The sequence below is a fragment of the Bombus vancouverensis genome, chromosome 3 (assembly GCF_051014615.1).
Source record: "Bombus vancouverensis nearcticus chromosome 3, iyBomVanc1_principal, whole genome shotgun sequence".
NCBI classification, from domain to species: Eukaryota; Metazoa; Arthropoda; class Insecta; order Hymenoptera; family Apidae; genus Bombus; species Bombus vancouverensis.
The window spans coordinates 19311379-19339304 of NC_134913.1; the positions used below are offsets into that span (position 1 = coordinate 19311379).

The 27926-nt window shown below is 48.1% G+C and overlaps 1 protein-coding gene across 1 annotated transcript; it reads right to left on the reverse strand.

Moving 5' to 3' along the window:
* Nucleotides 1-190: 190 nt before the first annotated feature.
* Nucleotides 191-27926, reverse strand: LOC117154067 (uncharacterized). Its single transcript, XM_033328712.2, has 3 exons — nt 26004-27926; nt 13847-14069; nt 191-3039 (listed from the first exon to the last, which is right to left on the reverse strand). Exons 1-3 carry the CDS (start codon nt 26452-26454, stop codon nt 2133-2135), a joined length of 1581 nt encoding a protein of 526 aa, XP_033184603.1. The 5' UTR covers nt 26455-27926; the 3' UTR covers nt 191-2132.

Consider the following 27926-nt stretch of genomic DNA (forward strand, 5'->3'; position numbering starts at 1 on the left):
AATGAAATTCGCTAAATCTGCGAGTTACGAGTGGTTGGTCGCGCGGACAGGCAATCAAAATGTTTCTTGCTACATTGCTCGCCTCGATAACATCTATAACCTTATGAATACTAACGAACTTATTACCAGCGAAAGGATAGGATATTCCGTTTAATAGAAAAGATGAGAGAGAAGTAAGAGAGGCTGAGCGTTAAATTTAGTATAATATATTTTCCATATAATAATTCTCGCTATACAGACATTATTTTACAAAGCATGATTTATACTATGTACTTCTTGCTGCATTACTTAACGTTAAGTCACACGATACCGTGAGACTCTCCGATCGCGTCTCGTCGGATTTACAACAAACGTCGTCGTTCCTTTAAAGTGTTCCTTTACTTCGTACAACACCTGTTCTCGCCATCGTACAGCCTAATTTTATGCATTCGTAATACTGGTATTTCATCGCTGAACACGCAACAACCGTGTCTGCACCGTCGAACTTGATCTTTTCTCCCTATTCAGCCACCCGACCGAAACATCTTTCCACGAATAGCGTAACTCTGAACACTCCACGCGACGATCAAACGATTCTAAACGATACAACACCTTCCGACGGTTCAAACACGTCCCGCGCGTTCTTCTACGTATACTGGAATCTGAAAAATACTTCGGAATACCTTGTTATCACGGTTGGCTTCGACTTACGCCTTACAAGTATCTGCGATTTCGACGCATCCAACCGGCCTACTATTCGACTTACATACGACTTCATCCTCGAACGTACCTATTTACAACAGTTGTCCGTTAAATTATATCGACGATACGTCGCGGCGAATCGCGCGGATCGAGTTCTAATCGTATTTACAACGGGAATTTATTCCCTACGCCGCGAGCTCGTCGCGTGGTAGAATGGAGGAGCCGCGCCGATATCAATCGGCCAATTTTCTGTTGGCGCTTCGCAAACGAACCAACGGTGAGCAAAAATGTCGCGTGGCGAGAAACGCTATTTGATCGTTCGAACAGCCTAGCGGTCCCTCCACGCTATGTATATACCGAAATTCTCCGGCGTCTTCTTCTTTTCCGTCCGTTCTTTTTTCTTTTCTTTTCTTTTCTTTTTTTTTTTTTTTTTTTTTGTTCAGCGACCGCGTGTAATTTCGTGTCATTTCGGATTTCTTCCCCCGCAGGCAGGTCCCCCTAATGTCATATTAATTGTAGATTCGCGTTCGTGCGCGATTGGCTCGTTTCCTGGCGCGACTCCAGTCGTTCTCGATGGTAGGTCTAGCCGACTCTCTAACCTATTCTTTATCCTTCCCCTTTCCCAGACAGGTGAACAGTTTTTATTTACACCGCGAAAAGTAGCCGCTTCGCGTCGTTCAACGACGTTTCTACCAATTAACAACCGTTTCCTTTTGGCGTTTACGTCCACACGCGCATTCGTACATGCACACACACACACACACATACACTCATGGATATACAGACAGGCACACACGATCGACGAACCGTGTGAGCGTTACGATAAATCTGTCGAGACGTCGTCGATTAGTCGATTCGCTCTCTTCCGATCTACCGGTATAACGATTATTACATCGAGTATGAATACTGTGTTTCAGCGTACCGTTGGTTCGCTAAATGTTCCAATCGCGAAACTTTGGTTAACCACATAACGCTTCCTCTGCGCATTCTCATTATCTAGGAAATCCCGGACGTCCCGTGCCATGTCACTTCCTGTGTTCCACCTCACGAAATCCATTGCCAGTTCCATTGGACAGCGAACCGGCGAGAAAATTTTTTATACGCGCGTTCTTGCTTACGTAACGTAGTAAGGATTCGAGTAACCGCTATAAAGCAACGCGTGCTGCTCTATTAACTCGATCGCTTCTCTCCGCGTTGCTTCTCGATAGACGTTCGACTTCGCGTTCAGTTGGTCTGATGCGAAAGATTGGAACGCGTTGCCGATAAAGCTCGTATCCGCGTTAAATATCGCGAGTTCGTGGAAGTTGAATCTCTCCGTCGAACGCGCCAACCTTTCCAGAGGATTAATCGTCCTCCTCTTGGAAAGAGCCTGATCGATCCTCCTCGATCTCGACGTAGCTGCTTCCTAATGGTTCTCGTAGGTCGTCGAACCTTCCTTCGGCATCTATACCCTAGATATCGTGTATACTTTCGTCGTCGCTGTCCGCTCTTATACTCTGAGGACTGTCTTCTCTTTTCGGCGAACGACTGCTGCTCCTGTCCCTCTGTCTGGTCGCTCTCGAGTGTTCTCTCTCCCTTCCCTCGATCATGTCGGGACTATCTCTGTAGTAGCTGCCCAAACTCGACAGACCCGAATTCGCCGTCAATGATCCAATGGTATTACTAGGCCCTGCCTGAAGCATCGTAGGTGGATAGAGTCTATCGTCTTTGCATATAGGAGATCTTTCCCTCAACGCGGGACTCTTGCTCCTGTCCCTCTGTCTCGATGCTCTGTTCATGTTCTCCCTTTCTCGTCCGTCCACCGCTTCCGGACTGTCTCTGTAATAGTTGCTGAGGTTCGAGAGGCTGGAACTCGCCGTCAGAGTTCCAAGGTTGTTACTCGAACCGGCTTGCACCATCGTTGGCGCGTACAGTCTTTCCTCTTTCATCAGTGGCGATCTGTCGCTGAGCACGGGACTTTTGCTTCTGTCCCTCTGCCTGGACGATCTCTCCATGTTCTCTCTGTCTCTTCCATCCGGCATCTCTGGACTGTCTCTGTAATAGTTGCTAAGATTCGACAGGCTGGAGCTGGCTGTCAGAGATCCAAGGGGATTGCTAGGCCCTGCCAGGATCATCGTCGGAGGATACAGTCTGTAGGGAAGGGGTTTCTGCAGGGTGACCGCCGCTGACGCTTGCTGGTAGAAGAGACCGTTGGTTGGTAACGCGTGTGCACTAGGATACGGCCAGTATCGTCCTGCCGCAGGATGCGCAGGAACCGCTGCCGCTCCGCTTCCGTACAGCTGCTGGAAAGCCGCCACCGCGAAATTGTTCTCCGCCATTATTTCGAAGCCCACGATCGTCTGCCTCTTCCACTTCGTTCTGCAAAGAGAATACAGGGAGGAGCTTAATTTCGATCGTACGATTCCTCGTCGCTCTGTACGACGTTTACATCTTATCGACGCGCCTCTTGCAACATTATTAGCGAATGGTCGGGAATTTCGTCGTTGATCGTTCGTAGCTATCGCTTGAGAAGTAACGCCTCAACGATATTCAAAGGCATTTACAGGGGGAAAATTCTTCGTGGTTTTTTTACGATTTCTTCGAATTCACCCCTAACTGTTCCCCGGTTGATTCGATCGCCTCCCAATCTCTGTCCGCGTATGTAAATCTCGATCTGGGACAATTACGCTAAAACGGGATGGCGTGCCGTCGAGTGGTTACGTTGGCCACACTGTTGGCGGGCTTATTATACTAACAAATAGCCCGTGGAGTTTCACCGCCTAATCATCGCGTATCATGCCACGCGCGCAACTTCCTACGCCGTGGTTGCGAACGTTAAAGCGCCTTTGGACGTGCTTGGAGATGTGTCGGTGTGTCTTTTCCACGGGTTACCAGCCGATGGACAACGCGCACGGCCCGATAAAGGCAAAGTGCACGGAGAGGTTAGAGAGTGAACTATCGCGTGGGGTGAAAAAAACAATGAACGATGCCGCGATACGCGTGTACGCAGTCGTCGTGAGTCGCGGGACCAGCACGATGACTCGAGGAAAATTGCGATCATTTGTAAAATAAAAGGGTAGCATTCGTTCGATCCCGGTTAAAGATAGGGAAATGTTTCCGACTATGAACTTGGAAGAAAGAAAAAAAAAAAAAGAAAGACGAAAAGAAAAGAAGGGGGCGCGATTTCGTGCTGTACGCTTTTCATCAGCGTTATTATGGAAATGCGGGATAAACGAAAAGGGCGAAACGCGTCCGTGAGGCTTGCGACGATGATAGCAGTGCACCGATTGAACCAATTACGCAACTCGTTGCATCGCGCGTAATTATCAAAGAGCGGAGTGGAAAATTATAGTCTCGCGTCTGAACCGACACGTGGTGATTTAGCTCTCTCGCTCGAGTTGCAGCGTATTACTCGTTTGTTATTACTGTAAACATAATGTTACGTCTCATTGTCTGGTGGACTATACACGCGCGGTGGCGTACACGATGGTAAAACGTCCCCGAGACGTAGCAGCGCGTCGTAGGCGAAAACGAAGATCAACGTTGTTAGTCGATAACGTTGGAAAAATGAACGGAGCACGAGCAAAGTACAGACGAGTATCTATGCGTATAATTTAGTGCACGCGAACGGCTGATAAAACAATTTTTCATCGATGCAAAAATAATTTGGCCGTGCATGCTGGTTATAATAATTAACGGCAGTTATACGCGTAATCGATTCCCGTTTAAATATGGATTCATGCTCCAGTAATCGAGGATCGATCGACCCGTTCGAGGTAATTACCGCGAGATAATTAGAAAACTTGGCAGCTTCGAATCGCGAAATCGGGAATAGAATTTCGGGCAATCTCGACCGGCTCGACGAGCGCCGTCAAACGTCACGATTATCTACGACGATAAATCAGCTCGGCGGTCCGCTACCCTCTCAATTAAAAGCCGACGATCCGCTAGCTGCGGAATTCGGGACGATAATTAACGAGCCCCCCAACGGTCGACGGGGACATTCGTTACGTTTTTCCATAAAAACCGGCGGCACGGGATAAAAATTAAAAAAATGAAAAAAAAATAGCAGAGGAAAAACGTTGTGCCTTCGAAACGAGGCCGCGAATTTCACGGGAGGCCAGGCGAGAGGGGGCGAGCAGGGGGACGAAGTTCGTTGTCAGGGTAATTAATAATCAGGAGATCCGTGGCTGGCAAGGGACAAAGCGGCTCTAACGGATATGCAGCTCGCACGGAAAATTCGACAATTAATATATTTCGTGGGGTGCATGCCTCCCTCTTCGCCGCCCCTCTCGTCCACGACTTGTCTCTCTTACTCTGCACGCGTTGTGTGCATCGCTCGAAAATGTGGGCCACTCTCTCTCTCGATATGCCCCCTAGCTTTCGGCCTTTTGTGACGCTCGACGATAGGGGAGGTAGCAGTAAAATCGTTCATGAATTTTAAACAGGACCCTGCCCGAATCGAGCCACGATCATTTCTCATTTTTCCGCTGGCATGCTGGCGAAAAGGAGACCGGCCGATGCACAGGCACGAGAGAACGAAACGGCAGAGAGAAAGAGAGAAAGAGAGGAGGCCGCCGTGTAACCGAGAGAAGAGGGTGAGTTACGGGGTGAAGAACGGAGACGACAAGTTGCAATGAAAACCACTCGTGCGATTATATGATGAGTAATGTTTTTTAATACCGCCGCTAGGGGTGGCCGGTCATTTTCGAGTGCAGCCACTCTAAAACACCCTTAATTGCTGTGCCTGCTCTTTGTAGCGGCGGTTGAATAACCGCGAGAGCGAGCGAGACAGGGCAAGGGTCGGAAGTAGCTGCGGAAAGAGCAAGAGTCATTGATTTATCGTTCTCGAAAGGTTCCCGCTAGCTGCCTTCGTCTTGCCTCGAATAAAACGAAGGGTAAACTGGGGAGAGAGAGGTCCGAGGGAAGTGTTAAGAAAAGTGTAACGATCGGGCTTCCATCGGGCTTAACGATCGTCGACTTTTCGGAGACGAAGGAAACCCCAACCCAACAGGGTTCCTTCGGTGACTCTGGCTAACGTTTCTCCGATCGTCGCATCTTTCCACGCTCTTCTAGAAATTCAATCGGCAAATTTCTTGCTATTTTTTCTTCGATAACGCGTCGCTTCTAACGATACGACGATAAAGAATTACGCGAACGACGCACGTTTAAAAGGCGTGTGGGGGAGGGGAGAAGGGGGGAGGATAAAGCCAAGGGAGAGAGTTAATGCATTTATAATGGTGTTTGGGACTGGTCGGTGGTTTTGTGGTTACGAGTCCTCGCGACACTAATGCAACCAAGCTGTCGGCTCGGTTTGCGATAATAATGGCGACAGACAGAGAACGGAGGCAAAGAATAGGGCGACATATTTTCAAATTATTATTTGCTCGACTGACTATGGAACACATGTTCCACCGGATAGACGGGTGTAATATACGTATCAATTTTCATTCGCGATACAAAGGGATAAAAGGAGAAGAACTCGAATTAGCATTTGCCATTACGGAACGCGTTTACATTCTGCAACGCTCGATCGCCGGTATTATCGAGTCGTGTTCACCCTTTAGAAGCGTACGAAGTTTAGAAAAAGAGAGAAGAGAGCGAGAGAGAGAAAGAGAGAGAGAGAGAGAAAAAATGACCGCCTAAAGGGTAGCTTGTAACGAGCCGAGAAAATAACGATAGAATTGTACGAGACACGCTTTCTCAGGCAAGATTGCCGTGCTATTTAGTATTTTTAGATGGAAAACTTAGCTGGAACGTTACAGGCACCATATAGGCGGACAAACGCGCATGCAAATATATCGTTACACCGCACACTCCCCTCGGTTATCGGGTACCGGCCGGTTAGCCTCGTTTTTCTAGCTATTTCGCGAAATTCCTCGGCCACCGCCCATTCCGTACTTGAAATCGTGTCGGTGCTCGGTGGTTTCGTGACACGAATTTTTCTTCAATCACGCCGACCGTGGATGGCTGGTTGCCTCGGCAAAAGATCGCCTCGAAACCAGTGCATTTGACTAGCCGAGAAATCAAGACGATCCGTTATAAAGCGGTTTGCCAGAGGCGTGGGAAGCTCGTGTGTTCTTCCGGCTGGTGTCGAGAAGCCTCAAGAAACAACGAAGCCGGATTCTCACGATTGCGATGTATCACGACGCGTTAGCGATGTCGCCATGCTGTTACGGCGCCGTGGCTTCGAGTAAAAGAGGAGAGAAGAGAGAAAAAGAAACGAGAGAAAAAACTGCTGTTTCTTCGTTGCATTTCTCCTCGTGTTTCTTTCAGCCGGTCCCGCGGTTAAATTTGCACCTAATTTACCGTTTCAATGGAAATGTTTTGCGCGCGTCTCTAATTAACAGATCGCCTCGGGTGAGCCTGTTCGTGTTTAGCAGCGCCTCGATCCGACGCTTTAGGTAATTGCTATATTTACGAGAACTTTCTCTTCGTTGGTCGTGTCCTTTTCCGTGTACCCTTGTTTGCGGCACGCTGAATAATTGGTTCGTTAATTCGAAACACGGACGGTGTAACGGTACGATCGGAACGAGACGCCGGCTACAAGGCAAAAATATTAAACGATGAAACGTAGTATTTACGGTATATATAGACGGAGCGGAATATTCATATACGCGTGATACGTAGACGTTCGAACGATATTCGTTATCGTTTCGTTCAATAACCGAAGGACAAAGGAAAAACAAATTTCGATTCGTTTGGAGTCCTTGGTCGAGTCGTTTAGTCGTAACTTAACCAGCAGGGCGCTAACATCGTCGCGTTATTAGTTTCGTACGTCGTAAAATTCTATACCGTTCTGTTTCGTTTCGTTTTAACGACCATTATATACTATACTTCGTTAGCGTAATGTTCTCAAGTACGTGACTCACTGTTTTAGTTTTACATCTAAATTTAGCGTCAAACGTTCGATGTTTCGCTGGAAGATGGAAGATGGTCGATAACGGCCTCCTTGTCCGACCAAAAAGGTAAGAGAATAAACACGTAATTAGTCTTAAAGCGTAGAATCGAACTCTTGGCTAGACGCAAACGCGTAGCGTGTTGGAGGGCAATTTTTAATTTCCTCTTGACTTATCGGTATCTTATTATCGTACCGGCATCTCTATTGCGCGGCCCGTTATACGCGTATCACTCTTGCTTCTTATCCAATGTGTGTATGAGGTATTACTTCTAGATAGCCATGTAGTAAAATATTATAGCGTGTTCATGGTTGATGGTGTTTAGCGTTGATGGCATATAACGAGCGCAAAACCGTGTGAAGGACTCTTGCCTCCCTCTCGGAATCATCCTGATCGCTCGTGACGTTTTCACTTGCTCGTATTTTCATTTAACGCGCGATAGTTTCGTCTCTCTTAACGCAACGGAATTCTTTTCCACTTAAGATTCTTCTTCGTCGTTCTTCTCTCTCCAAAGCATGATTTTCAAACGGTACGATACAGCGGCTGAGAAAAGCGACGATGATACCATAAACCGTTTATAAATTTCACTACCACCGTAATGAGCCACGACCGCCGTAATTACATTGATAATAACTCGAATCCCTTGGATCCCCGTTGACATCGTAATTCCCGTAACACGCGTAACGCGTTCGCGAGAGATTTCTGTCAATGCGCGAATACTTTGGCGAGCAACTGTTTTGAGAATTTGGACTTTTCTATTTTTTTTTTTTTTTTTTAAACGATAGATTCGAAGATTCTTTTTATCGCAGATGCGGTCGAAACTTTAGTCGTATCGGTGTAACTTTATTGTCTGCGATGACGTTCTGCGCGTACCGTCTACCGTAAAGGCAAAGTCTCAGCTTTGGCGGATTCGGCAGCGCGGCAGATTCGCGTGCGTGCGAGGAAATACTACCCTCAGGACGTGACTCGTAATTCTAGAGTATTACGCGGTGGCTCGGTGCTGCTTTCCAGCTCGGCTTACAGTTTTTCGAAATCGTTACCCGTGCACCACCCTCTTTTACCTGCGCGTCATCGTGCAACTTCTCCTCGACGATCGAACGTTCATGGAATATTTCCTCTCCTACCTCTCGTGTTCTCAATTCCACGTAACAGTAACGTCAAAGCGTTCCATGTCCATCGATTTGGAAACGATTAGATTACAACTAATCCGGATAGACGTAACGTTGCGTCGATGCGAATAGAATTTTCCGCTAAGAAGGGTAAACGTCATCGAGGAGGGTTAAGGCCGCGATTCGAACTAATTAAAGTAGCAGGGCTTCCGTAGTGGCTTTGTAGCGATAAATCCAGCCACGAGCGCATAAATCCGCCGCGGATACATAAATCTACGTGTCCGAATACATAAATCTCGATGCGCGTCGCGAATTACATAAACGAGCGAGCGAGCGAGCGAGCGAGCGAGCGGGTCTCGTGGCGTTTCATTAGAATGCAGTTTCTGAACGCGGAGGTAAGTGTGCCGAGGGGACGCTAAAGACCGAAAGCGCGCCAACGATCGGCCGTACGGCGTGTGTGCGCGCCACTTATGGATCCACCGATGCACCGACCCGTGTACGGCTGTGTACGTAATTAGCCGATAAGTAGGGACTGTGCGCGGTGAGTAACGTAACGAGTCCTAATGACTTCTAAATAACCAACTTCGCCGTTGCGTATGGCCGGCATGCAGCGAAGAAAAAGTGGCGAGCGTATCGCTTATCGGGACTCGACGAGGCAATTTAACCGAAGCTGCCGGGCCACGATCGATTTCGCGGAAAATACGTCCACCGCGAGAAAATCACCGCAACTCGACGACGGTTTTAGACGGCGATCCTGCTACCGTCGTAGATTCAAGAACGGGGTAAATACCGGTCCAGTGGAACGTTCATTACCGGCAACGACCTGTTCCGTTTTGCCTCGTTTCTTTTTCTTCTTCTTGTTCCTTCTCGATCTCGTTACGAACGATCTGCCAATTGCCGCACAGTCGCGGAGGCTCGCGTCAGGTTCCAAACGGTTAATTAATCGTCGATCACCGCTCGTTTTCCAGTGGAAATTAACTGAAAGCGCAGGTACGCGTACACGGAGAGACGGCTGAAGGTAGTAATCGCGTTGAAAAATCGTTTGCCACCTTTCGAAGGTGATAGTTTAGCCGAGAAAAAGGGATCCGAAATGCGTCTAGGTGGCGCCCGAGGTGTGGTCGGCGCCTCCGCGAAAAGGCGCCGAGTCACCGCGGCCGCGTACACCGAGCAACAAAAGTTTAAGCGGGCACTTAAGAAGCCGGCTGACAGAAGCGTCACTAATTTTCCCGGCTTTTTGCGCCCTCTTACCAGCCTTTCGTTCTTTCATCCATACCGGCGATAATCATGGCACGCGTATCGTCATCGTCCTTCTTCTCCTCCGTTAATTAATCCTTTTCGATCATTCGTGAATATTATTTCTGTGTCGTACGCGTATGCATACGTATGTCGGGTTTACATTAGAATTAGGGTTAGGGGCGTGAAACGAATCTTCGTTTGGGTTACACGTTGTCGTTATGCAATAGAGAAGACATTGACTAGTGCAAATACGATTATTATAGAACCGGACAAGTAACCGTGGTAGTTAGGTACTCGAGAAACTAATGGCAATGATCCTAGGTTCAATAACGAATCCGCGGTCGACGGGATGATAGATGAACGTACTCACGAAATCTAAGTCGGACGCGTAATATTCACTGGTCGTAAAGGGTTACTCTTTTCATCGATGAGATCGCGAGCGAGAATGACTTTCCCGTGACGATGATGCCACAGAGGAAAACTATATTGGGGTGTGTCTAAGGACACGAGATCATCGGATTCGTCGAGAAAAGCCTTCGTTCAGAAAGTAAGGGAAATTGGCGTTGCCGCTAATTGGTCAATCTCCATATCGGTGGTTAGAAAAAGATGCTAGTCGCCCTCGAGGGAAAGTTGCTAGTGGGAGACGCCGCTCGTTGAAAAATAGGTCTCCCCTATTTTCCCGTAGTTGGGACAAAGACTGTTTGTCTGTTCGAAGGACTTTAGTTGACTAAATCTTAAGATTTATAAAGGGCCCGCGAGCTAGCTGAACATGTACTGCGGAGACGCATCGACATCTGGCAATCATCTTACTCGAAGAATAGGGTCTGCGTGTGGCGAGCTACGGGACAGACACCGTTGGAATGTTTACTGTCGAGTGTTACAACTATTTCCTTTTTAAGGAGAGCTATAGAATTATTCCATGCCTTTGTTAGACAAAGCGTTCATCCCGTGACCGCGGCTACGTTCGGCGACTGACTGTCGCCTCGAGCCCAAGCTCACTATCACGACTCTCGAACGATTACAATCGGATTGAATAACTACAATTGTTCAATTACAGCTATAGTAGACTCTAGGTTACAATGTTGCGGGATTATCCAAAATTCCAAAGGCTCCGGTGTTCTTTCATCTCCGACATGTATATAATTAAACGAAAGTTACACTTAAGAACCTTGAACGTCGTAGAGATCGTTGCGTCTTCTCACGGCTTCTCTCTCGCCAACTGGCAACGATTCTTAACAAATTGTCAGGTTGCGGGATAGACGCGTAATACGCGGCCAGTTTGCTCGCAAGATGGGAAACGATTTCAGGCTGGCCGCAATTAGATCCGAGAGACTGAATGGACACCGAAATACAGGTCGATGCAATATAGCTGACAGCGTGCACGTCTGTGATTACGGCGTTCGGTCGCCTCGTAATTGACAGTCTAATGGCACGGTTTAGAGTCTAAGATTTGCCCCCCTTGTCCCGCGTTCTTCGCTTTTTGTTCGCCGCTATACGCGAACCATCACGGGCCTCGGAGATTCTCATTAACGATTCGCTTTCTTTGAGCTCGATGGGCCGCTTGTCCAAACTAAACGGCCACAGAAGTCGCGTAGTCACGAGTTGTGGGTGTTTCGAAGCTAATCACCCTCGGAGGGCACCGAGCCACCGGCAACTAACGACGGGGTGGAAATTGGCGTGAAGCCATTTCGAGGACGGAAAGTCATTGGAAAGAAATTTTGTTCGTGATAAACGAAACGTGTATTCCGACGAGGCGATGATTCGGGCAAGTTTCAACCCTTAAACGCTCAGGCGACTGATTTCTTCGTCGCGTGACACCCTGGGCTCGAGCTTTCACGTTCTCTCGGCTTTTTGAATATTCCTTTGTGCATTAAACCACGGACGCTTTGAAATTCACATTTTCTATAAATTTGGAGGTCTTTGAACGCGCTGGAACAACCGGAGGACGAAAAGAGCGGATCCTCGAAGCACGTTCGTTTCAATGGCTACGTTTTAAAATGCAAGCAGCGTCGAGTTTAATTGAATTCGCTTTGATTAGAAATTCTTCTTCCACCGTTGAGAACGTCGTTAGACTCTGGAAGGATTATTTACCGGTCCAAAGAAGTTTCAACCAAACAGTTTGTCGGATGGGAATTATTTTCGAAGCCCGTTTGCAGCCGGTCGAAAAGCGATCGCAACGGCGTGGACGGATTGCTGCGAAAGACAATACGAAGCCTACGAATTTAATTTTCCTCGCTCGATCTTAAATACCGGATTCTCGTGACTAACGAGCGTGGTGATCGAGGAAAGATAGGACCGCGAAGTATCGACAGGACGAAATTGCAGGCGCCACTGAATGACTCGGTAGAAACGCGCTGTTCGAATACAAAGGATGCCGCCGAGGATTCGAAAATCGAGCCTTCGATTACACGTATTGGCCTATACCCTCGTTCTTCCGATTCTTCTTCGTCCGTCTAATATTAGATTCTCGAGTAATGAAATTTTTTTAAATTTCTGCACGTTTGAACTCTTAAATTTCCAAACGTTCCAGTCTTCCAACTAATATTTCGTCTTTTTAAGATTCGAAAATTTCGAAATCCTCGAGCGTCTAAATCATCTCCAAATTTTCATTTGAAACTTAAAGTCTGTAGCTTCGAAAAGTTGAATTACCGAAACGGTATTTTGGTTGATTCGTGAGATCCGATAGCAACGACTTAGGCGGTGAATTTCATTTTTGTCAAGTGCCCGAAATGTATCACTCTTTCGCGGTAAAAAGCCACGGTTCCCAAGAGTCGCTGTTTTTTAAAGGATCGTTCACGCTGCTACGATTATCGACGTTCGCGAAGCTCGCCAGAAGAGCTACATGACTTTCGAAATATCGGAGCAGAAACGTCCGTACGGCCGGTGATCCTTGCGTTTAACCACGTAAACAGCGCCTTTGTTGGCCGCCGCGATTTCCATTTACGGATTCGATACGGGTTGTCACGAAAGGCCTCGCCGCTATGCTACTCATTCCGAGATGCCTTGATGAGCAGCATCCTCCGATTGACATGCACAGAGTAACGAAAGTGTCGAACCACCCCTCGATCGATCGCCTTCTTCGTCCGCTTCTTACTTTGCTCCTTCAAACGTTTTATAAAGTAAATTCTCCATTGTCTGTCCGGTTTCTTCGTTCATCGCGTATCGAGCACGGTCGTGATTCGCGCGTTTCTTTGTTAACATGGCAAAAGGATCCTGGTAGTTTATTAAAACGTCGGAACCACAACATCCTCCTTTATCTGCTTGTCTTCTCTTTAGAACTCGACGAAGCTCGCTCTCGTCCGAGGTTATCCAAGTACGCTACTCGAAACAGTTAGCGTATCGTTCTTCGCGTCGTGTCATCATTTTTCTACCTATCCATCGTGTCACTGTACGTTTCTTCGACGATCTTCTTAAAGTCAACGATGCTTGTTATCGTGAATTTGTATTTACGGGGAACTTAGAAATGCGTATTGCCGCGCGAATGATACGAAACCTTGAAACGTTCAAAGCAGAATATTCGTTGTATCATCCAGTGAAAGAAATAAATCACTATCTAGCTTTTGCTGCCTTATGAATTTGCATAAATATTCACGATCCAGTAGTTACGATATTATAGCTAGGCATAACGCGTCAATCGATCAAGATTTCCTCGCTCGATGCGATTAAAAACCTTTCTCACCAATGATTCTCTAATTGTTTCGCGCAGTGTATCATTACGCGAGGCAGTTTATTATTAACCAATTTAGACTCGGCGGAGGCTTGTTTCGTATCGCACGGTTCTCAAGGAAGAAGAACGCTATTTTCCATTATATCCTCGTACAGCGTTATCACGTCACAGGGGGTTGTTTGCCGCTTCCGAAGTTGTTTATCCACCGCCATTGTCATCCTAGACAGCTGTAATCTGTCAAACGAACGATACATTTTTGCGAGTGGTAATCCTACCTTCTGTTCTGGTACCACGTCTTCACTTGGGTGTCGGTCAACTGCAACTTCGCCGCCAGTTCCATCCTGTCTTGCACGCTCAGATACTTTTGTCGCTCGAAACTCTTCTCCAGAGTTTGAAGCTGATGATCCGTGAAAGCCGTGCGCGCCTTTCGCTGTTTCTTGCTCTGCGCCGAGCTGAGCGTGCTGGACGAGGAACTCTTTGGATCGTCCTCCTTGCCACCTGAAACCCCGACAACGTTCGATTAAGTCTCGCTGCGAATCAAGCGGTTCGTTACTCAATTGATTAGCCACGTTAAAAACTAGATGCTTTCTATTTATCGAGTGAAAGGTCTATATCCTTTCTTGCTACTCGAACGACATTATCTTCCGTATTCTCGTTTTCTTGCACTCTGAGCGAGTCGGCTTTCTGTCAGTTGGGATAAGGGTGAAGAAATCAAATGACAACTTCGCTGTTTCTGTATGTTTAATGTTCTTTATTACTCGTTTTTTTCTTATATTAATACATAGAAATACATGCTTTCCATATCAACGGTTAAAATTGTATTTCGATTCAAATATTCGCTTACGGTTATAAGGGGAAAAAGCAGCGAACAAAATCAATATTCCAATATTTCGTGTAAGTACGTGTTACACGCTCGATCGACATTTTCGGGTATCGATTTTTATGTTTGTTCTGATACGTAGAATCGATCGCGCGTGGTTATTACCACCCTGTATATTAATCGAACGGCAAGATTCTTTTGTTATTTTCTAAATTGAAGATATTCCGTCTGGACGATTAAAAATTCAGTTTCTTACGATCTAACTTTCACAACGCATTAACTTTCACGATACAGAGTCTACGAAATGTTTCATTATCCTAAGTTACTTCCAAATGCTATAGGAACTAGTAGGAACGCCTACCGTCCATTATAAAATCCTAATTACACGTAATCAGAGATGAGCTCGTATCTGGGAAGAGAGTAAACGTGGAGATTGCATGAGCCGGGCCGTGGAAGTTTGCGAGGTCGGAGTTCGAAGAGGCTTTATCGCAACCCGTAGGGGAAGTAATCGATGCCGTGGTGCGCTCCGTATATACGTAGCTGGCGTTTTTGCTGGTCCCTGCATGGCGATCACGGCCGCCTCTCTCTCTATCGGCAGAGATCCTTTTGTTCTCCGTTCGAGTCCGCGCAGCCGTGAGCCGATTGGCTGGTATCGCGGATTGGACCACGCAGCCGCGTCGAGACGCCGCAAATTATCCCCCCGGTTCGCTGGCACCCACGGAGAGGGTGGGATTCCCCGAGGAAACCGATTACACTCGATACACGTCGGCAAGTTGCGCTTCTCCACGCACACACGCTCGTTTCCCGGATCAAATCTGACGCGAACCACGCAACACCCCCTCCTCTCGATTCGTCTCTCCCTCGAATCTCGTTAACGCCGCTCCTTTATTTTTCTCATCGTCCGGGAGACGCAATTTGCCTGTCTGGATCGCAGGAAAACGCGTATCAAGCGATCGATTAACTCGATCGAGATAAACGCGAATCTACGACGAACTGCGGGAAAATTGTTTCGCTCGTTCGGAGATCGCCTACGTCTTCCAGGAGACGTTTCGAGCGACGAAAGGCGATCGTTGTCCGTAGTTCGTGGATGCTTTGACAGATCGATACGAAAATGCAGCTCGATAGACGGGATTACGGTCGGAAGAGCGTTACGTTCCGATGCAGAACCGAAGGATCGGTTGGCGAAGTTCGGGGGAATCCCGTCAGGGGACCGATCAGCCGGCTGCAACCCCACGGGAGATGTTCTGTGGGCTTCTAAAAGTATCTAAAGGACTGTTGTCGCGAGCTCATCGATTGGAACGGTCGTGGGTGGTGCGGAAGAAACAGCACCGAAGGGCTGCAGTAGGGGAAAGGATGTGGAGAAACGAAAAGAAGAAAGAGAGACTCGTGGGGTGGGGAGGACTAGGAAGAGAGAAGTGCAGGCGCGAAAGGGACAGAGGGAAAGAGAGGGAGGGAAAAGTGGGATGGTAGAGAGCCAGTGGATCGAGTTAACTCGAACGAAAGCGTGGCTCTTAGCCTCCGTTTGATCGGCCAGATTCGCTCGAACGGATCCAGGACTGGTCCGCCATGTTGGGAAACATGGCCGACGATCCCCGAGGAAAAGCTCGTGCAGGAATTTCATCGTAGACTGCAGCTCGAGGTCGACTCGCGAGGTTCCAGAGAAAGAGAAAAAGAGGGAAGACGATAAAACGGAGGTTGGAAAACTAAATTTACTATGTGATACACTTAGAGCCCGGGTCTCAACCAACGCAGTTCTCTTTTTTACACACTTCCGAGATGTTGGGCTGGAACTTTTTCAGCCCCTCTGCTATCCTCTCGCGTACACAGTTTGAAGTAACCCGAGAACTATCGCGAAACACACGGTCGTTCCCTTCCGTCTCCTTCGTCACCATCGTATTCCGCTCCTTTCTCTTCTTCTCCTTTCCGCGTAAAAGCGCTTCTGCTACTACGTTTCTTCCACCGCTTACTCCCACAGCACGTACTTGCGAGCTTTGTCCGTGTGTTGGCTCGTCTTTACGAGCCTGTTCTCCGCTTTGTAAGTATGTTTCACTTTGCCTCGACCGGTAATAGGAGCCGATGCTCTCGAAGGGGATTCGCAAAAACGTTTTCTGCGATGTACGATCGCGATCGAAACGACGACGACGACTTCGCCAAATGAAAACGATCAACGTCAAGCCGGACGTTGAAAGATATCTTTACTGCTTATCCTTTTATCTTCCTCTTTCTCCTCCTCTGATCAACCATCGGTTTAATTCGATGAAAAATGAAGAGACTCTTTTCTACCATGGAAGCACGAGTGTACAGCGACTCCGGAACCGTTCCAAAGTACTCATTTTTCTTCCTTTCCCCGGTGACAGTATTCTTTTGACTTCTTTCCACCACCTCTTTCTGTTACAAGATGCTCCGAGTTTCATTCGCTTTTTCCTCGAGAACCGGCCACCGTCTTCTTCGCGACTTTCCAACAAACAACATACATCTCGCGCTGTCCACCTAGCACACGTTTTCCATAAACTTTATTGTTTTCGTCGTACGAGTTTGAAATCTAAGCGTCGAGACTCTCGAGATTGTTTAGCGACATGTTTGCCACGAAAACTTTATTGTTCTCACTGTTTCGCTCGATTTCTCACTGCGTAAATTCGCTTCGAAATTAATGGATCGCAGCGTCGAAACTCTCGAAAATGTTACTCTGTCCCTCTTTTCCGTAAAGACAAGAGGAAGATTACACGACCGTCGTAGAGTCGCGTTACTTTAATTAAGTTTGTACAGATAATTGTCGCAACGGACATAAAAAAAAACATGCCGGTGTACCGGATACACGGCGTGTATGCGCCAATGAAAATTGTCGTGTTTCGTGTGCGAAAAACAGAGAGGGAAATCGAGGCCCTCGCGTGCTACACCAGCACGCCGACACCGTACAATGTATGGAACATAAAAGTGAGATTAACAGGATGTTTATCGAGCAATTATTCGCTGCCGTAATTAGTGCCAGCACGGTCGCGTCCACGTCGCTGACCAGGTATCGTCTTCGTTTAAGTCCATGCGAAGTACTGTTTGCCCGGTTTACAACGAAACGCGACACCTGCAGGATGTACAGACGATTACGGCGGAACGGACATACTCGGCCGACCGATTACGTCGCTCTGAGAGGCCAACCACGCGTATTTTTCACCGATCCACCGCGATCGATTAAATCCATCTACCGTGAGACTTTGTAGGTTACATTCGGCAATTCCACGTTTCCGGCCTTGGTCTTGCAATTGCCGATTATTTGTCGGATGGATTAGTCTACATTGGTGTAGATCATATGTTCGAATTCGTGCAAAAGTTTAGGAGGAGCGTGTCGATCGTTCAACGACCTTGGTATTGGGATCCTATAACGATCTATTAAATAGATCGTTGTATAGTAAACTAAAAATTGTAAAATTATAAAATTCCGCTTTGATATGACAAAGAAAAGAATTTATTTCAAAGACAGACCGAAGACAAAAGCGAACAAATAGCCATGTAACCATCAACTATCGAGACAACGATACTGCAAAGTACGAATTAAGACAAGTACCAGACGTATCATCGCGTAGCAATTAAAATCTACCAACTACGTTATGCCTCGATATTACTAAAATAAAAGGATGAAAGAGACGAGTTAAGCGTTTCTCATCGAACGCGACGATCGCAGCCTCTGCCGCGTGGCGCTTTTTATCGCGCACTGTTACGTGCGGTTTACGTCTACATTCCGCGAATGTTAACGGCATTGCGCCAGCTTTGCGGGTAAAAACGCACACCTGCGGACTAGTTAGCCGCGCGGCTCAGCCCGCGACGAAATAAAGCAATAAGCAAATGAAATCGTAGCTACCGGCGCACAATGGAGGACTTTCCACCCTTCCGTGCCGCCCCCCCATACGTCCGCCCTCTTTTCTCCGCTTCGTTCCTCGTCTTTCTTTCCAGCTATCTCCGCCAGTCATAAAGCAACGCGGAGCAACGGTTTGCGAAACTTTTATTATCGCTGCTTTTACGATCTGTCCAGGTTAACTCGAAGCTATACCGAGTTCTGTCAGCACGTTGAATTTTCACGTTACGATCTCGTCGTTTATTCTTCGTACACGTATAATCGTTCGTACATGCACAAACCGTTTAGCCAGCCGAAGAATGTTCAGCTAATGTGTAGTTTGCAATTTGTCATTGGCAATTAACAGGTCGTGGGGAGGATATTTGATAAAAATGGAGCTGAGAGATTCAGAGAATTTAGCGTAGGAATTTAGCTTTCTCCGTTCGAGTCACACACCCCCTTTCTTAGTTTGCCCTGTACGCACCCTCTCTCGTATCGTGTACAAGGGTGGTGGTCCCCGACGGGGGTAGAATTTGACCCCTCTTGTGTATTGTGTTACCGTGTCACCACCTTTGGGGGTAGAGAACACCGGAGATAATGTTATAGGGTTAACGTTTTATTGCCTGCCCACTCTATTTGCAGTCACCCCGGCGGGGATAAATTGTCAGGGCGAGAATTTGAAAAAGAAATTACGCCGATGCTGGTGTCGAATTAGTATCCTGACGTGCATAGTCGAATTCTTAATTGCCATGGTCAGCGATCGACACGCTGGAAAATGAACGTAGGAACGCTTCTCGTCTTCTTTTATCGTTTGACGAACAATTTCGTCCAGGCGAAGCCTCGCGCTCGTTTTTAAAGGGATCTCAGCGGCGGAATAAGGACGGCGAGGTGTCGAGTGTCGGCTCGCAGAACGATCTGTCGCAGCGTGGAAACATTATAGGGAAAAATGCAATCGGGAGTTACTGTCAGATCGAATTATGCGAGCCTAAGGTTTCGCGGGGTCCATAACGAACGCGTTTCTCGAATTTCATCGGTGCATTCCGCGTGACCGGTGAATAGGAATACGACTACTGCACCATGCGATCGTTCCGAGGTAATTAGCTAGGATACCGGAGAACTTTTACGCAGTTTCGTCGACCGCACGTATTTTCTCTTATTCGTTACGGACCGGCGATATTATCGTTTCGAACGTCGATGTAACGTCGACGATTCGATCGACCAGGTTTTCGAACGCAGTCCCCGGAAGAGGCCAGGGGGAAATTAATTCCATCACCGGGAGAAACATCGTTTCCGATACACGAGGCCGAGGACGATGAAAAGGCAGGAACAAGATGGAGGGTGAAACGGGGACACCGGGTCCGCAGAGTTGCGAGCGGAACAAAGTACAGAGCAACGAGCAGCTTGCCTTAATTGCGAGTGGCCGACGGGAAAGCGCATAGTCGCGACTCGTTTCAGCTTCAAATCGGATTTACTTGTATCGACGAATCGAACGTTCTGCGCGCGTTGACCGAAAACCGGCGGAAGCTTGATCTTCCTAAAATTTGGATCGTTCGTTTAGTCGTAACAGGGACTCGAGCTGGAAGAGGCGAAGCGTCGACGTCGAACAAACAAAAGGGAAGCATCGGGGACGCGGTTGCGACGGTCCCTAGAAGGTGTTAGCGTGTAAAAATTCGTAGGGCAAAGTACAGGTGGAATAATGGAAAGTTGGTCGCTGAAATGGCAGCACGTAGACACTCGTTGCTCGTTCCTGCCACGCCGAAACTCGGTCCTTGTGATATCAAGGCCGGCCTCCTGGTCACGCAAAAGTCGTGTTAGCGACTCGCCAAGTGGCCTCCTAGCAGTCGTCAACGTTGCTCTAGGGGGTTCGTGTACACGTGTCCACCTTCCTACCTTCCTGTACGTAGTCGGTGGTACACATTGGCGACAGCGGTTGTGTGGGTGTGTTACGTTCGTGACTATACTCGCGTGTTAATTGCGACTGCATTGGGCGTAATACGTGGAAGGAAATTTCGGCAAACCGAGATACCGGTGCCAATTAACCTCGGTGACGTCGACGAATGGGGCGTTCTTTTTTCTTTTTTTTTTTTTTTTTTTTTTTCTTGCGGCGCCGAGCTCCACTTGGCTCGAGAATGGCTGTTCCTCGTTATCGAGTTAATAATAAGCCCGTCAGAGAATGGAGGAACCGAAAATTACCGGAAGAGGTGGTTAGAAATTTTTGTAAGGTGTCGAGGAAAGGAAGGCACACCGTTTAGCGATTCGCCCGATAGTAAATAAACTCTTCGGTTGAAAAATGATCATAGCGTTATAGAGTTTTCACGATACACAGAAATATCGCGAGATATGTAATCAGGCTGGACTATCGGTACGGTTAATTCGCAACACGTGGAAAGCGTCCAGTGTTTACAAAGTGGCCGATCCTAGATTAAGCGAGCATGATTAATTATTCGAGCGCTTGCAAAGTCAGCCGTTTGAAACAATACACCCTGACCCGATTAAGTTGACGAGATGTTCGCGTACAACGACGTTCCTCGATAGTCGTTATGCTTCTACGATGCGACGACAGTTTAACCTTACCCCTCTCGCGATCAACGTTCCCGCTCGCGTCCTTCGAAGTTCAAGCACCATGACGGCGGTGCCTTTGCACCCTCGTGTTCGCAACGTTTCTTTCCACCGATCTCCATTCGTTCGATTTATACTTTTTTATGGATGATTTACTTAGCAGGTTGCATCGTCTGGACGATCGCTTTATCTCCAGTCGTATAATTTCCAGTGCAGCAAACAATGTAGAAGTTGGCTGTTTAAAGGTAGCGCAAAGCGAGGTCAGCGCTGTCAACGTTGGAACAAGCTAGTTAAGAGGATTTGCGATCGCGAATCTCATTAAGAGAACGTTGAAAACCAACCGCACGAATCCCAACGACAGCAATGTAGCTCACTGGCGTTTCAGTGCCGAGGAATGTTTAGGAAATCTGACAATTCGTCGTCCGCGTGTGCTACCACAGTTGCAAAAGCATAGAATCCACGACGATGTTTCTTACGCATCGACCGACTAGTTTCCAACGATCTAGTTTCCAAGATGGAATTTCCCACTGATATTTACGCGAATTTATGTTTCTTTGGCTAGAACCAACCAATAAAACAGCGGCATCGAGTCAGACGTTCTTTCCATCCGTTGAAATACCACTTTACGCATCTTTTAATTTCCCATCGATGCACAAACACGACATACTTCGATGCAGGATATCTCACTGGTAAGAAATCGTTGCGTGGAACAAAAAGCGTGTCTGGGCACTTACAGGAAATTCTACTCGCAGGCTGAAACTTTTCCTAATCTCCAAATCTATTTTCTCGCAATTAATTCTTCTCGATTCGAATCGTTGAGAGTCGACTTTGAAGGGCTCCTTCGGTTACCCTTTTCCCTTTTGATTCTTTCAGAAATCTCAAGCCCGTTCCTACGATGTTCATGGCGATATCCTTTGACGTTTCTATAAAGAAGCGCGTACCAGGCCTCGATTATTCGGAGCACGGATTAATCCTGGGCAGATAGTCTCGTCAAAAAGGTGACAGCCGGTTCTCGTTTGTCAGGCTGTTCTCGTATGGGGCGCAAAAAAAAAAAAGAAAAAGAAAAAAAAGAGAAAGAAATAGCAAAGAGGAACGAAGAAGTCGAAGTCGCCTTTCGGCTCGGCGGCTACGACGCCTCTCATAGAATTCCTAATCCGCGCCGAGATCTAAACGGTTGCCAATCATTTCCGGTTCTCGGATTAGTCGCGCGCGAAAAGTCGGTTCCCTTTTAAGGGCGTGAAACTGGCTGGCCCCCGGATCCTTCCGGCCCGACGCCAGAAACCAACAACAATGAGTGCCAGAAACGAATGTTGGCTTTGTAAGCCGATTACAAACGATTTGTACACGCGCTCGAGAAACTCTCTATTTCGCGAAGCATTTCACGCGTTTGCCCGCTCTCCGAAGATTCCATCGAACGCACTGCTGTACTCGATATCTTGCGAGCAGATCGCGGATGCTTATGCATTTATGGGAAATTAAAGATCTAAAGGTATACGGAACGCGCACAACGTGCAACGATATTTAAATATCTAAAGTGGAACAACGATCGTTACGATGTCTATCGAGTGGAACTATACCGTAATTATAGGTTCCATTTTTTCAGTTGCTTTAATAAAATTATGAAATTGCACAAACGTGACAGAAGTCGAGTTACGAGGTACGATTTACCATCGAATCTGTCTCTATTTTCATAGTAAAATTACGCGTGATAGGTGGCAGCGAGGAAAGTGGAAACGCCAACATAAAAGCTGTAGAGAATACGAGTTTGATTTTTCATTTCGCAGCGTCTTATCGTATAGGTTCTATCGGAAAGAATAATAGACGCGCAGAAGCGTATAAAAATCTACGATTGATCGTGGAAAATTGTGGAGCCCGACGCGGTGCGAGCGTGTCCGACGGCAATTACATCGGCGTTACTCTTCTTAATTGGCTTTCATTAATTCTTTATTGGAATGAACGAGCAAGATGGACAACGGCGCATGTACCGACAATTACTCCCGCGAGATTAGATATGCACACAAAACAGCTGTACGAGATAACACATCGCGTCGACAACGACGGTTTTTTTTTCAGTATTAAAGAGGAATTCTACTTTGATATCGTCGCGAACGTATCTCGATACTCGTTCTTCCTCGTTGAGCCAGGTGTCGAGGATGGTTTGGTCGTGTGGTAGTTTAGCGACGAGATCGCTCGATGTCAAAACCGTCAAATATATTTTTCGATAATTATAAATACAGAGTCGACCGTAGATTGACTCGATCGGTGCTAACCGATTCGCCAAAGGCTGTGCGTTGATCGCTGCTAAAATCGCTCGAGACTGAGACTGAAACATCGGTCACGTTGCGATCGTGTTCGTTCATTTATACTGTCTCACACATTGTGTGAACAATTGACATTGTTTTACCCGGAGTTGGTTTATTATTGCACGATGTATTGCATCCTAACGATGTTGATAATCCGAGGCAAAACGACAACGTGACTGGAACTGTCCTTTGGCTCGTGCGCAGCTACACAGGCAACGAAAAAGTAAAAGAAACGATACGAAGAAGACGAACGTCCTATCAAGGGATATACGGGTTAAGCGAAATAATTACGAATCGACGTTTTGTAGGAAGATCGGCGCGCCTGTTAAACGATCGGGGTGGAAAAAGTTGATCAGGCGAGAAAAGATATGGGAAGTAAGGATGTTGGCGTCGAAAGCGCTGATAGATCAAGAGGATGGATCGTGTATAATCACCGGTTCGATCATCCGGAAAGCATGTTCACCGGCAATTACAACGGCGTTACTCCTTCTAATTGGCCTTCATTAATTCTTTAGTCGACGCCGAGGCGACGATTAGCCGCGTGTGAGGTTAACCGCGACTGATAACGGCCCTCGAGCATACGTTATTCGGTGGAAAGAAAAACGTCGACAACGATATATCGGCCAGCTATCGCGACACACGCTTTCCCAGGAATATTTCAACTTTGCGAATCGCGATCTACGATCGCTCGGTACGTTAGAGTAGACGAGACTGCGGAGGTTGCTCTGCCGTTCTTTTATCGCGAATCGCACGCTTCGCCGCGGGTACGCGGATCCGGCAACGACGACGACTATCGACGAGCGATTACTCTCGCGTTACTCTCGAGATTTCCGAGACCGACGATTCGGTCACGTTGAGGATCGCTGATCGCTGACGAACGAATCGCGAAACGGCGGATAAGTTCGTAGGTGTCCCGATTTCTTGCAATTTCTCGCAGTGTATAACACGGTTAGACGACGAGAGATCGATGTCGAGGGAAGAAACGAGGGATCCGTGATTTTACCTAGCGAGAGTAATTGTTTAGAGGAGGATAAAAGGCTGTTTCCGTTTTTGCGAGAAACCGTCTATTCGGTTCTCACAGTCAGAAGCAGTATTAGTGCTCGGAACCGTGTCTCTAATCACGTAGCCGTAGTCATGCGCGTAATTGTTCTTAATGTACTTTTTGTGCAAAATAAGCCGATTACGATGTAAGCGTATGAACTTAGCCTCGAAGGAAAGTACCGTGGAGCGCCGATCGACGGCAAACGTAAAACGGGAATGTACAACGCGGAGAGAAGGGTAAAAAGCTGGTTGTAAATTGACGGAAATCGTCTCGAGATGATTGGTATTAGCCGTGCTCTCCCAATGCCTCTGTCAATGCGGCTCCGAAGCTAGCTGGAAACTGACAAATGCCTGTAATTAGCGTTTTTCTTCTCTTTTTCTCTAATAATCGTAACTAGAGAAATATCACCGTGTAGCCGACGTTTAATCGCTAACGCGGTTCCAAACGTTCTCCCTGGGAGGAAGTGGCGTCCGATGTTTGTATAAACAAAGGAGAACACGATCTCGAGATTACGGCTGTAATTTCGAGTTACGGGTCGGCGAATCGGTGGAAATAAAAAAACAGGTACGTCATAGTATCTATAAAGGAGAACGAGCGTAGAATAATGGACGGAAGTGTCGAAATGGCGAGCTTCGACCGGGTAACGATTATTCGGGATTCCATTAACTCGAAAAAACCGCGATGGCCTCTAATTAGTGGACGAGGGCCGAAAACGAAAAATCATTGGATCGTTAAAAACCGCGGCGTTCTATGAAATTTCGAAAGGCAAATCGATCACGGCAGTAGGTACGTATTACGCAGTGGCCGATGCCTCGGCATCCTTAAGGGTCAATAGCCGTGAAGCATCGGTCAATTAAAGGATAGGACCGAGGTAAACTCGCGATAGGTCCGTAACAGGTCAGAAATGATGAATGAAGGAAGCGTTAGACACCGACTGGCCGTTCCCTCTCTTTTTTCTTCTCTTAAGAATTGATTGTAATTTAACCGTGGAGATTTATCTCGTGGAAAATGGTTCCTTTAACACGGAACGTACACGTATACGCGGCGTTTCCCTTTCCGGTAAAAAGATTTTCTTGCGCGTCCCCTCTCTCGCGGTCGTCTCGCGGAGAAGACGTTTACCTACTTGCCTCTCTGAACGGATCGGCAGAGTGCGAGCGAGAACGGTAAATTCGCTTGGCACTGGGAGGCCCCGAGGGTGCTAAACGGCGGAAGGCGGCGGCTCACGAATACAAGAGTTAAAGGAAACAAACGAGGGTAACGTAATTAAAGCGTTGGAGCGCCCGAGTCCGATTCCAGACCATTAAAAACCCTAAACGATCGTCGGGACAGAGGCGGATCGAAGACGGAGAATGGGGCGACCGTAGCAGGAGGACGGTTCTACCATCTCCCGGGAAATATCTTTCGATTCTCGAAGCACGGTCCGAGTTGCGTTTCGTGAGCTCGCACAACCACCGACGGCCGACACGATCTCTCACCGAGTGGAACATCCGGTCGGGACAGTCCGCCCCATAAATGTCCTTGACACCTTCGTGAAAGTCCACGCGAGCGGTCAGGTGAACAAACCGAGTGGCGAAATTAATTTCGCGCCTCCTTCGCTTCTCTGTGTCTCCCTCTTTTATTTTCTCCCCACCGCCCCTCCCTCCCCGTCCCTCCCTCTCTCTTTTCCGTTTCTCGTCTCCTTCTACCGTCGGTCGGCCAATTAGCCAACGCGGACGACCAACGATTAGAGGCTCGTGTCGCGTATACCGTAGGCGGCGAATCTCTCGAATTTCGCTGGACACGATTCCGAAGCTATTCCGCGTAACGATTTAATCGAGGTTGGTTCGCGGAAATATTTACGCGCGTCGACGAAACCGAGATAAGGACATAATTGACCGCTTACCATTAGAAGTAACGGAAGCACCGTCGTGATGACTCGCGTCGCTATCCTCGTCGAGGTTGCTATTGTTCAAGGACGTTCTCGACTGATGCCTGACACTGAGGTCCCTCGGCGTGGAGGGCGGACTGCCGGGCGGTTCTTGAGTCTGCAGACCCGCCTGGTGCATCTTGCTGGACGCGCCACCGAGGATATCGGTGATCATAAATCGCGATCTCTGCGGCATCGTGGTCGATGCGTCGCCGCGTTCCACCAGACCGTTGTTGTTGCTGTGATTGTTGTTCCTGGCGTCGAGCCCATTCGACAGACGTTCCACGCTCACTCCGTTCCTCTCGACGATGTTCTCCAGCCTGTGCGCCTCGAGGCCGGACATCCTGCTCAGATTCAGACCGTTATTGGCCACGGCGACGCCGCTGCGAGCCGCCACGTGGTGATTCTGATGATGATGGACCGTCATCACGGTACACGTAGGTGGTTCCTTCGGGCTACGGGCACCTGCAGGTGCCTCTGTCGCCACCCCAGGACTCGCCCGGTACCTGGGAGACAGAATCTTGCCGACGGTGACGGCGTCGCCTCGGGTTAGGAACTTCGTTTCACCGAATCCCCGCGGGCACCTACACTTCACTGTATCCGATTTATCCCTCGGTACGCCGTTCTCTCTTCTTCCAGTGTCTCTCTGCGTTCTTTGCCAACATTCCTCCCATTGATCGGATCGCTATCGTTCGAATTTACCGGTGACGTTGCACGATCTTTCCTTCCGTTCCTTCGCCGATTCTTCTCGAACGCGATACTTGGCGTCGATACGTGCGGTCGAACTTTCGTCGGTGTGGAAGACTCGGACGGAGAGTCTCGACGAATCTCGTGGTCGATTTCAGAGCGAGAATAGAGAGTAAATGGCGCGTGAGATGGTTACGATGCACCTTGCGCTTCCTCCCGTTCACTCGGTCGCTCCACCTCCGTCTCCACCTTCTTCGTCGTCCTCTTGTTCTCTGCAATTAAGGGGCCGCTCCGCTGGTCTCCTTGGTTAATTGCTAATTGGCCACTTAACATAATTGCCGCGCGTAACAGCCAGTTCGCCGGCCATTTCCGCTCTCCTTTTTCTTCTTTTCTTCGGCCGTTTAATTATTAATTATTTTTTATATAAAAGATCCGACTTTATCTCTCTCTCTCTCTTCCTTTCTCTCGTTCTCTCCGTCTATCGCTACTTCCCGCGATAGTGCGTGTCCCAAACGACCCGTACACGTACACAAGGTGCACCGTCGAGAACTCGCCGTCGCGTCAACCAATCGCCGCCGCGTTAATCGCGCTCGTTATACCTGTTCTGCTAAGGAGAACGCTTAATAGAGCTGGCTCGTGTTGCCGACGCGATTCCTTCCAACCATCGATAAGACACTGGATCGTTCGACCGGCTAGAATCACTAGGATCGCACCGCGATTAACGGACAGTCACCGAACCGGTTTACTACCTCTCTCTGTTCCTCGTCTCACGTTCACCGAACTTCAACGTCTCTTTTATCCCATCAACTGCGTCACATCGATCAACCGGCTATCGCTCGAAACTCGATGGTTCACAATATCAGACTGTCTGCCTTCTCGCCGATGGAACACCAACGATCCGCGTAACCGTTAGCGGACGTCATCCTCGAGCCCGGTCTTGTGGATTCGCGCGACTCGCGCTTGGCCAGGTTCTCTCGATCTCTGGTCGTCGATCTCGTCGGCACCACGTACGAAGGAAACACGCGTGCAATCGAACTCGCGGGTGATTTCGACGCGATCGATCTCGGTGGGATCGCGCTCGGATCGGAGCGATCGTCGAAGGAGAGAATGCGTTGCGTCTGATGATGAGGCGTCGGGAGCGTTGGCTGGGGCGAGGCGTGCGTGTGCATCGGGTTGCCTCGACTGATCTGCTCGCACTGAGCAGACCAGGCG

Excerpts from the sequence above, each read along its gene's own strand:
- LOC117154067 (XM_033328712.2), bottom strand. The coding sequence starts at position 26,454 with ATGACGGTCCATCATCATCAGAATCACCACGTGGCGGCTCGCAGCGGC. Across the intron at positions 14,070-26,003 it reads TGCTTCCGTTACTTCTAATG|GTGGCAAGGAGGACGATCCA; the intron begins GTAAGCGGTCAA and ends TCGGGGTTTCAG. Across the intron at positions 3,040-13,846 it reads ACGTGGTACCAGAACAGAAG|AACGAAGTGGAAGAGGCAGA; the intron begins GTAGGATTACCA and ends TTCTCTTTGCAG.